At 34.5% G+C, this 12,253-nt stretch overlaps 1 protein-coding gene across 13 annotated transcripts in view; it reads left to right on the top strand.

The window, feature by feature from the left end:
• Positions 1 to 12,253, top strand: part of LOC149775740 (uncharacterized) — a 194,377-nt gene that overhangs the window by 156,268 nt on the left and 25,856 nt on the right. For all 13 annotated transcript variants that reach the window (XM_089944251.1, XM_089944253.1, XM_089944257.1 and 10 more), the window contains 3 exons: positions 837 to 889; positions 4,495 to 4,622; positions 8,900 to 9,066. In XM_089944251.1, the coding sequence (XP_089800377.1) occupies positions 837 to 889; positions 4,495 to 4,622; positions 8,900 to 9,066 (348 nt within the window). The remainder of the gene's footprint in view (positions 1 to 836; positions 890 to 4,494; positions 4,623 to 8,899; positions 9,067 to 12,253) is intronic.

Below are 12,253 nucleotides of genomic sequence, written 5' to 3'. Positions count from 1 at the left end.
AGTTCACATTGGACATGTTTTTCATCCCCATGTCCATGGTGACATCCCAAATATTGCCAGTTAGTTATCAAAAACAGTCTTAATTAATAAAAATATAAAAGTCTTCAAATGGCTGATTCTCAAACACTGCTAAATAAAATTGACTAGATTTTGACAAAAAGGCATGAGAACCTTTAAAGATTGTAAAAAAATTAATCATATATAATCACTGTTTCTAAAAGAAAGAAGACAAATCATTAAAATTATGTCTTTTCAAAAATTGCTGAACAGAACTAAAAATTTGAGGAAATCATCTGATGATGATGAGGGCCTTTCAAATTTGTTAAAATATTACTGATCAAATTTCAATACGACCACTGTTTAAAAATATTTAACAAATCCTTTGTGCAGTTTCTCAAAACTGCAGAAGTTCAGAGTAAGTTTTATGGGAAGCATCTTGTCAAGAAGGCTGTTCAGGTTGAAAAGTGCCAAAAAACTTTAAATGCCTTTCTGTCAAAAATCACTTAACTGAATATGACCAAACCAAGTATTACGGTCTTTAAAATTTACTTGCAATCAGATATGGATGCCATGGTGTCTTGTACCTGTTGTCTCTTGCATCCCTGACAGCAATGAGAATTGTCATGTAACTGATCACATGTAACTAAGAATCTCCTTTTGACATTTCACTTCCCATCTCAGTATCAACAATACTCTGATTTTAATCTTTGTCTTATAATATTTCAAACATACATCATCACCAGAAGAAGATTGATAGAGTCCATTTTTATTGTGTAATGCAACAACCAGCATAATGTTAGGTACATTATTAATAATTTTACTTATTCTGTTCATAGACAACTCTCGTGTTGCAAAGTTGAAAGAGGAGAATGAGACAGTTGATGAACAAGTAAGTATTGAGGATTTTGTAGGATCTTGAATATATTCAATGTAACCAAAGACATTTATTGAGAATTTGTTCTGCAGTTTGAACCAATAGTTTCTTTGATTTTATTTTTGGATGAACTTTGTTAATCTGTTATAAATTATGTATTTATGTCATTCATGCACAGACAAAACAGCATGCTCATTTTGTTCCTAACATGTGCTTGAAGACTGATCCCCCAACAACAACAAAAAATAATTTAACTAGAATTATATAACTGATTAAGTTTTTGAGTTGCATAATTTGTAAACAATAGTAAATGTGCATCTATTTTTACATTCCTTACTATAAGAATAGAGTATATACCCTGTCTGCTATATGAAATACAACTCTGCCAAGTCGGCCTTTTTAAAGCGTCATTTATGTTTGACTGGCTGGATTTCACAACCAAAATGATGAATAAGAATGTATAACCCTTGAATTGAGAAATAAATGTTTCATATAATTTTAATTATCAGCAGCAAGCATATATATCAGTTAAATCATCAATAATCTCAATTAAATTATCATTTGTATCAATTAAATTATGATAAGTGGCTAATATTATATTTAATTAAATTATTTCCTGTATGTGCTAAATTGTTGTTCCAGGTATTAATTTATGTGATGTTCCACTTGTATTAAAAATTAATGAGCATAGACATATAGTGATGTTAGCCTTATAAAGCTGTATGTGATGGTAAAATCTATTACTTGTTTCTTTGTTTATTTTAATACCTGGGAGCCACAGGAACTACCTTGGTTGAGCATTGGACTTGTAATCCAAGAGTCATGGGTTCACTACCCACCCAAGTCAGCCTGAGACCAATTACCTTGGTGTGTCCTTGGGAAAAGCAATAATTCTAATTTCCTTGGCATAATACAGAGAATAATGTTAAAAGTGCAGTTAAAACCAACAAACAGATAAATCATCTTAATATCATTGGTTTCTATAGTGCTGTAAAAAAACTATATCATCATGCATTTATTAAAGATGAGGAACAATGGAGATTGAATGAAATTTTTTTTGCATGAAATCTTTCATTATTGTGCATGCTTTGTAATGTAATGACTCTAGTACTTTAATATAAAAAAAGCAAAATTACTCCATGTTTTACATAGAAGAGCAAGTTTTGTGTCTATCTTTTTTAATGTAATGACTCTAGTACTATAGTAATTAATGCAAAATTACTCCATGTTTTACATAGAAGAGCAAGTTTTGTGTCTGTCTTTACTTTCCAAGCACATATTATACTCATTTATAATTAATATTTACTGAAACAATCCAGTGTAATTGAGAAATGTATGAGAATCGTAACAGCACTGAAGTTCAAGAAAATTGGTGTTCATCACAGTTTATGCCAATTTTAAGCACATTGAATAACTTAGCAATTAAGCCTGAAACACTCCAACATATGAATCACCAAATCACTGAATTATCTGTTTTCAGACATTTTTCCTAACTCATGACATATAATAATGTGTGAAAACAATTACTATGCCTGATTCAGTGAATTACAGTGGTAAGAGGCATGGTTGGTCACAGGTACTGGTCACTATGCCATTGGGGAAATGGAATATGAGAGCACATTGGCGTTACTATTGATGATAAGTACTGGACAATATTCCATTGGGGAAATGGAAAATGAGAGCACATTGCCATTACTATTGATGATAGGAACTAAGCAATATTCCATTGAGGAAATAGAATATGAGAGCACATTGTCATTACTACTGATGATAAGTACTAAGCAATATTCCATTGGGGAAATGGAATATGAGAGCACATTGATGTTACTATTGATGATAGGTACTGGGTAATATTCCATTGGGGAAATGGAATATGAGAGCACATTGCCAGTACTACTGATCACAGGTACTGGGCAGTATTCCATTGGGGAAATGGAATATGAGAGTACATTGTCATTACTATTGATGATAGGTACTGGGCAGTATTCCATTGGGGAAATGGAATATGAGAGTACGTTGTCATTACTATTGATGATAGGTACTGGGCAATATTCCATTGAGGAAATGGAATATGAGAGTACATTGTCATTACTATTGATGATAGGTACTGGGCAATATTCCATTGAGGAAATGGAATATGAGAGTACCTTGTCATTACTATTGATGATAGGTACTGGGCAATATTCCATTGAGGAAATGGAATATGAGAGTACCTTGTCATTACTATTGATGATAGGTACTGGGCAATATTCCATTGAGGAAATGGAATATGAGAGTACATTGTCATTACTATTGATGATAGGTACTGGGCAATATTCCATTGAGGAAATGGAATATGAGAGTACCTTGTCATTACTATTGATGATAGGTACTGGGGAATATTCCATTGGGGAAATGGAATATGAGAGCACATCGCCAGTACTATTGATGTTAGTTACTGGGGAATATTCTGTTGGGGAAATGGGATATGAGAGCACATTGCCATTAATATTGATGTTAGATACTGGGCAATATTCTGCTGGGGAAATGGGATACGAGAGCACATTGCCATTACTATTGATGATATGTACTGGGCAGTATTCTGTTGGGGAAATGGAATATGAGAGCATATTGCCAGTACTATTGATGTTAGATACTGGGCAATATTCTGTTGTGGAAATGGAATATGAGAGCACATTGCCAGTACTATTGATGATAGGTACTGGGCAATATTCTGTTGGGGAAATGGAATATGAGAGCATATTGCTATTACTGAATACATTTCTAATATGAGGAAATCAGATTCATATACCATGATATGAGCTGATTTGTGCATACATGTACTTGAAAATGATTTCCTAATTTTTTGATCCACATAATATATTAAATTAGTGTAAACAAATACTTGCCAAACCCACCTGTGAACTTGTCCTGCTATACAGTTGCTGCAAGAAGACCATCATGATGCATGTGGTATTGAACATAACTACAGATTATCTCGATGACTGAAAAATGAAGATTGTACCACAGAACTTTCCTAGAAAGTGATGATTAAATTCCTCTGGATGTTAATGTAATATGAAAAATTTATTTCAGAAGTTAAACTAAATATGCAGGGAAGTGGGATTAGTATTTGAGAAAAGCACATAAGATGGAATCTTGTTGCAGATTTCTGGTGAAGTCAATGCTTAGCGTGCATGCTTTTTATTACTTCTGCCATATATAGATTGTAATGAAATATTTTTGACACTTTACCAGATCAAATAGGTATAATTTATGGAAATTAGTACTTGAGATTTTTTTTATTTTATAAGGATAACATTATTCATGATATTATTATTTTCTGCTGTCACAAAATCCAATATCAGATTATAAAATATGAACTATTCTGTCATTAAAATGAACTTCAGTCACACCCGTATAATTCATGATGCCTGATTGGTCCCCAATTAAAATGTTGCCAATCTGAACTCTAATTTTGCCACCAGAGCAGCCATTTTAAAATACAATGTCAGGTTGGTCCTACGTAAAAATGGTGCCACGTAGATGTCCAATATGGTCACCATATTGGTCATCTTAAAAATCTTGTAATCGCCACTCCCCTGTCCAGATGATCATACCAATATATTGCATAATTTCAGGTATCTTTCCTGAATGCTGTGATTGTGGACCTTCAGAAAAAGAATGATGAATTGAAGATCCGTTTGGAGGCCATGGAGTCAGGTGTTGTAAATGGTGCACACGGAGACTCCATGGAGATAGATTTTAAGTAAGTCTTTTCACTTGGAAAAGTGTATCCATTGTGTATAGAACACAACTATGAATGAAGTGTTGTTCAGGTATGAACAGGGTTAGACTTCTTCTCTATAGATAACACCCTGATATGCATGGGTGTAACACAAAATTATTCCCCCAAAAAGGGGTTTTTGCTGCCAAGTTTCACAGTGATCTTGGTTTTGGAAAGACATCGTTTTTTTTACTTATGTTAACAACACTAGAACATTGCATCTATCATAACTATGATAATATTTCCAGGGCTGTAGGAAAAATTGACTTAGTCGTAAGGTAATGATCACTGTCAAATATTTCAAACACTTAAATTGAATGATAAATTCAACAATCCCTCTTCAGACTTCTCCAAAAAAATGTATTTGTTTTCGGTATTTCATAAAGAATTTTATATTTAATGATCTTAATTGTTTTTTCATGAGACAATCACAAATATTTATTGCATTTACTTGTTGATTAGGCTGACTGGAAAATTCCACTCTCATGTTGTAAATTATTTAGGTTTTAGCCATACATTATTAAAATCTCTCAATGTATATAATTATTGATTATATAAACATGTGTAGATTTTCTTTTAAAAAATTATATAACTCAACTAGCTAGCAGCTGGAAAGTAACTGTCACTCATCTTATGGACTGGAAATTAAAATATAAGCATCTGAAATAAATGTCACAGTTGCTCTAAGTCTAGGATGCTTCAACCAAAAGGCTGATGGATCTAAACCAGGTTTCCACATAAAATATTTTGCATATATAATTGAGCAGAATTTAATACCTAAAGCTAGATATATCTAAAGCAGATCATAACCACTATATGATAATTTTAAAAATAAAACAAAATTATAATATAAATTGCTATGTAAATGCAAAATGGAGCAGCTCAGGTCAATCACAGAGGTGTTGGGAAGGTGCTGATCATGTGCAGTGTTCATTAAATGGAAACCTTGTAACACACATATATATATAAAGGTCAAATGAGCCAACATATGTACAAATGAAGCAGCCCAGGTCAGCCAGAAAGGAGCTGGGAAGGTTCTGGCCCCATATATGACTCACATAATGATCTGTGTGAAAATTATTTTAAAGAATTCCAAATTGGGGATTAATTACCATTGTTTGATGAAAAGATCTTTAAGAGAGAAATGGCCTCTCTCTGGGGCTGGTAAGTGATTTCTTTCTGATGTACAGTTAAGAAGGAGAGGTTTAAGTTTACTGCAGTGGGCATGTTGCAAATTAATTTTGTAAAATACATCTATCATCATTTTTGGACTGAAATGAAATATTGATAAGGTCAAAAAACTTATATAATTATTAATAATGAAATGACATATTAACCAAGAAAAGTATTTAATGGATATATGTAATGATCCTAAAAAGTCCAGTTGCCTTAGCAAGTATTAATTATGGAGGCAAATTGAATGAGATGAAGATAATAATAAAGTAAATGCAAAGACCAATAAAATATTCCGGACTTGAAGATTGGTTAATAAAAGAGCCTCCTTACACAGTGACCGCTCCAGTGGCCTAGTGGTTAGAGTGTCCTCCTTGGATGCAGGAGGTCGCAGGTTCGATCCCCACCCAAGTCGTACCAAAGACTTACAAAAAGGGTACTAACAGCTGCTTCTCTTGGCGCTCAGCATTAAGAGGTTAGTGTTAGGACTGGTTGGCCTGGTGTCGGGATAATGTGACTGGGTGGGACATCGTGCTACATGTCTGCGGCATGATGCCCCAGTGCTAGACATCACTATAAACTGTCACACTGCAGACATCGTAGCAATATGACTGAAATTGTTTTAAAGCTACGTTAAAAAAATCTAAATCACACATCCTTACACAGTACACAAGCAAGGCAAGAAAGGATTCAAATATAGAAGAGTTTATGTTCATCATTCAGACAACCAGTTATAGGCAGACTTAATTGAAAGCAGATCACAAGTTAAATAATAATAATAATTTTGTTTTATTTAACAAGGGTAACACATTTGGTCATAACTGATCTATCTGCCAAGTATTCCTCAAAATAATGGTTATGTTGTTGTTGTTGTAGGGTTTTAACGCCACTTTTCAGCACAAGATAGGCCATACATGGCGGCCAGTATTAATGGTGGAGGAAGAACCCAGAAAAACCCCGGAAAGAACCACTGACCCATGAGAAGCTACTGGCAAGCTTTCTCACATAACCACATTAGCCGAATCCGAGACTCGAACTGACGCGGACAGAGGTGAGATGGCAGTGATCCGTAACGGTGAGCGCTTTAGACCACTCGGCCACTCGGGGCCCTAGTGGTTATAGATATATTTTAATAGAGGGAGATGTGTTTTCAGAATGCAAGAACATGGAAATATTTTACTGAAAATGAAATGTGAAAATGGGGTAAATACATTGCAAAACCTTTCTGATGGATACAATAAATCATATCACAGCTCTTTAGGCATGTCCAAATTTTAGCCAGTAATCGCTGCAACAGGTCAAAAATATAAATTAATTTATTTTGGCTCTCTTATAACAGATGCCTATGGAGCACCCAAATATTAAATAGGTGAGAAAATCGGGATCTTAATATAAAGGTCAGTTTCTGCTAAGAGTGGTTTTACTATCTTCACAAGGGGGGGGTGCGGGTAAATTAGAGAAGTCGTTTTTGGAGACCCTATAGTACATGTAATACATAAATTAGGAGACTTAAGTGGAGTGCATATTGAGGGAATAAGCTATGAAGGAGTTATCTCTACACAGTGCGCAATATGACATCTTGAAGATTGTGAAAATATTAACAGTTTAAAAAATGGCAAAAAGTGTATGCAGGTGTAATGGAAAGGATATGATGACTCTGTTAATAATTGGGAGACAGAAGAAAAGGTTGTGTAACTGATAACCTGCCATTATTTCCTAAAGTTAGCCCAGATTAATAGTCCTAATCTCATTTACAGTATCAAACTGCAAACAACCAAGATCCTGATATGCTGTCTAATAATGTACCTGTGGATCTGGGTCTATATTTTTTGTTCTACTGATTACTCCTAACATACTGCATGGATCCAAATCTGATGGTGCATCATGCAACGACAGATCTGGGTCTGTTAGTTTGCAGTTGAATTCATCTTATAAGTGAGATTTTAAGGTACATAATTCCTGTTTCTTTAAGGTAACATAAAGAATGATACTTCCACCAAGGAAATGTAGTTCGTAAGAATGGAAAAATGGAAACGGGTAAAGATTTTACAGAATTATTTAGAAATAATTCTCAGAAAATGTTGGAAATGTACACATTTTAATTCATATCAACCTTTTAAATAACCTCTATGATAGTTATCTTGGAGGTCACATTGGTTTTCTTCAGTTCTGTTTTTGATTTAACTCCCTTGAATAACATTGATAGTGAAATTTACCCAATTTTATTTTCCATTAATAATAAAAAAGCATTTGAAAAATATTTTCTTTCTATAATCAATGTGGTACGATTATGGTGGCCATCTTGAAAATCTTGTAGCTGTATACTTCCTGAATGCATGGTGATATGAACATGGAGTTTTCAACACTCAGTAGTTAAAAAGAAAAAAGTGTCTTTTCTTGGATTCGTGGCTATTCTTTTTGGGTATTGGAGTGTCGGGCCCTTTTAGAGACGTTTGACTTGTTTAGAGTACATTCATAAATGTATATTGTAGGAATATTTTATTGATGTTCAGTTAGAAATATTGAGAGAGAAGAAGAAGAAAAATGAATTCAGTGTAAAGATACATTTCCTAAATGAAAAAAGAAAGTAGTTGCAGCAGTGATATTATCACAGTTGCAATACCAGACTTATTGCCACTGTGACAATATAATTTGCTTACGCTAACAGGTAAAAGCACATGTTTGATGGTAGAAATTAATTTAAGTCTTCTCCCCAAATTCACTTATAAGCAAGCTTTCCATGGATTAGTTTGGTTCCTGTCATGTTTATCATTTTTTAACAGCCAGCCTTGATGGAAGCTTGACATAGTAGTCATTATGCCCTTCATGTACATGCCCATCTGTCCATCCACAACCTAGACTAAACTCAATATTGTTTGTTACCTTAAGCACAGTGGTGTGCTTTATTTTTTGCTTTCTAGCTTTTGAGGCTGGCTCAGCATAAAAGAGGAGTCTCTTGTGTCTATAAACTGCCAAAACACAGAACTGCATAAAAGAATCTTTGTTTCTAGAAACAGTAGCTCAAGAAAGCAAAGAATCTCCTCCTTTCTTTTTTCCAGATTTATATTTTTTTCTTTTTTCTTTAGATCTCCAAGCATTCGTGCTCCTCCTCGTATATTTTGTGATATCTGTGATGTGTTTGACCAACACGAGACAGAGGATTGCCCACTCCAAGAAATGTCAGACAGTCCCCCTCCTACCAAATACCATGGCAGCCGCCATCAGGTCCGACCATACTGTGATATTTGTGAAGGTAGGTTCTGATTTTTCCTCAGTTCCCTCTTTATGATCATTAGTATCAATCAATGACTCATTACCATCCATGTTACAAAAAAAACATTTTCCAGTGGGGATAGTTTTGGTCTACTTTCTTTGTAATGTTTAAGAAAGTTTTAGAATATTCCTTTTCTTTTCTTTTCTTTTTTTTTATTCATTTTATAATCAGTAGCAACTCCTACTAAAATACATCAGTTCAAAACGCTGTCTTGGTGAATGATGCATGTACTGTATATACTTCTTTATAAGTCGGATCCAACTGCAAACTTTATAGCCCCAGATCTTCGTTGCATTATGCCCTGGCAGATCTGGTTCTATGCAGTTTGTTTAGAGTAATCAGTAGAACAAGCAAAATAGATATACCCTGATCTGCTGGCACATGATGCTACAGCATTTTAGGGTCTATGTTGTCTGTAGTTGGACTTAACTTACATATAAGTATATATATTTTTGAGTATTTGGAACTGAACTGAACTGTTGTCCTTGCTTTCACTCCACCAACTCACCCTTCTTCATACATTAAGGGGCCCTTTATAGTTTATATATTTAGTCCATCATTAAATATTGGGACAGAAGCTAAGGATTCATTGGAATGAAATATTGACATGACTGGTTAGGAACCTTTGCATTAAGGGTATAAGTTCATTAGGTCAAAAGACACTATAACCAGTTTTCTGAACTGAAAGTGGCGGGGCAGGTGGGATTTATTATTTGATATACATATAATTACTGGCACATCAGCACAATATTTTAATATTGGCCCCTCTTGATCAGCCTCAAATATCGTTCCCTCTTGATCAGCCTCAAATATTGTCCCCTCTTGATCAGCCTCAAATATCGTTCCCTCTTGATCAGCCTCAAATATTGTCCCTTCTTGATCAGCCTCAAATATTGTCCCTTCTTGATCAGCCTCAAATATTGTCCCCTCTTGATCAGCCTCAAATATTGTCCCCTCTTGATCAGCCTCAAATATTGTCCCTTCTTGATCAGCCTCAAATATTGTCCCCTCTTGATCAGCCTCAGATATGTAGCTAAAATAATTTCATTTAATTTGATTACTCATTTTGACATGATATTCGTGACTGTAATGAATTCAACAAAATTGTTCAGTATTTGAAAATTGCAGAAATTCCTTATGTGGATGTTTCTTCAGTTTAATTTAGAATTTTATTCTCAGAAGCAGTGCATATTGATCACTTTGATATCAGTATTGATGCCTGTAATGTCCATCGTACCCCAGATTATGATTAGTGTTAATTTTCAGCTCTGGGTTTGAGTATTTTGTTTTCAAGATAAATAAAAGGAATGCTTGACAAAAAGCAGATCTCTTATTTGTTATTTTTGGTAAACTTTATATACTTGCTTTTAAGCCAAGTCCAACTACAGACAACAGAGATCCTAATCAGCTGGTACATAATGTGCCAGCAGCTCTAGATCTATGTTGTTTGTTCTACTGATTACTGCTAACAGACTTCATTAACCTTGATCTACCAGCGCAAAATGTGATGGCATATCAAGGTCTGTTCAGTTCTCAGTTGGATTCAACTTGGAAGCAAGTATAGAATATGGAATAAAGATGTTAAAAAGACTTAAGACTTTTCATGTGTGATTTAGATTTTTAGTCATATCACTGTGATCTCTGCAGTATGGCAATTTATAGTGATGTCTAACACTGGGGCATCATGCTGCAGACATGTGGAATCATGTCCCACCCAGTCACATTATTTTTACACCAGGCCGATCAGTCCTAACACTGACCTCTTAATGCTGATCACCAATCGAGGCAGCTGCTAGTATCATTTTTATAAGTCTTTGGTATGACTCAGCAGGGTTTCAGTATTGCAGTGCATTTTGCCAGGATCATAAAGTCCATAACAAATTTCATATTGTAATTTGCCCATAACAAATTTCAAATTGCAGTGCATTTGGCCAGGATCATAAAGTCCATAACAAATTTCATATTGTAATTTGCCCATAACAAATTTCAAATTGCAGTGCATTTGGCCAGGATCATAGAGTTCATAGCAAACTTCATATTGCAATGCATTTGGCAACGATTATAAAGTCCATATCAGATTTCATATTGATATGCATTTGGCAACGATTATAAATTCCATATCAGATTTCATATTGCAATGCATTTGGCAACGATTATAAAGTCTATAACAGTTTCATATTGTGATGCATTTGGCCAGGATAGAGTCCATAACAGTTTCATATTGCGATGCATTTGGCCAGGATAGAGTCTATAACAGTTTCATATTGCGATGCATTTGGCCAGGATAGAGTCCATAACAGTTTCATATTGCGATGCATTTGGCCAGGATAGAGTCCATAACAGTTTCATATTGCGATGCATTTGGCCAGGACTATAGAGTCCAGAACATCTATATTCCCTCAACATATGTCATGCTTCACAAATTGTAATAGCCATATAAAATATGTAAGATTGTGTAGGTGACTCCTTTTGGAATTAAAACAATAAGAATGCGAGAGTCAGAGAACAGATACCATTTATAAGTCTGATCCAACTTCAAACTGCACAGACCCAGATCACATCGCAAAGATCTTGGTCTTTGCAGTTTGTTAGGAAAAATCAGTAGAACAACATAGACACCATTCTACCAGTGCATCATGGAACAGCAGATCAGGGTCGATGTTGTTAGCATGTAGACTTCACTCATAAGCAAGTACATATGATAGTAAGCATTTTTGACAAACAAAGATTTGTCTTTTCAGGAAGAAAGAATACGAATTACAGAAAATAATTTTAAACAGATGTGTAGTTTGGATTGATATCACAGTGAAAATTCATCCTCTTATTACCATTTCATCCTCATTGGACAACTGCTTGTTCACAACATTGCATGACTAATTTTCCCAACTCAGCGTTGTGCACATGATTGTGTACATGTACCTTGTAATGCCTTTGAGTACATGTATACATATCCTGGATGTTAACATTAGTGTAGTGTATTTTGAAGCATGTGTTGTACAGTGTTGGTGGATGATTGGAATATATTTATGTAGAAAGTTTTGTGAAAAGTTAGTAAAATGTAATAATGGTAGATGTTTGAATTTGATACTGTCAATGATATCGCTGAATGGATTCTGTTTTGGAGGTATTGCATGTGTACCCATTAGTACTAACTCTAATGTGAATG

Source organism: Sinohyriopsis cumingii, chromosome 19 (genome assembly GCF_028554795.1).
Source record: "Sinohyriopsis cumingii isolate HCF-2022 chromosome 19, ASM2855479v2, whole genome shotgun sequence".
In the NCBI taxonomy this organism is placed as follows: Eukaryota; Metazoa; Mollusca; class Bivalvia; order Unionida; family Unionidae; genus Sinohyriopsis; species Sinohyriopsis cumingii.
Note: the sequence above shows the minus strand (reverse complement) of the source record. Positions and strands in the feature narration are given on the sequence as shown.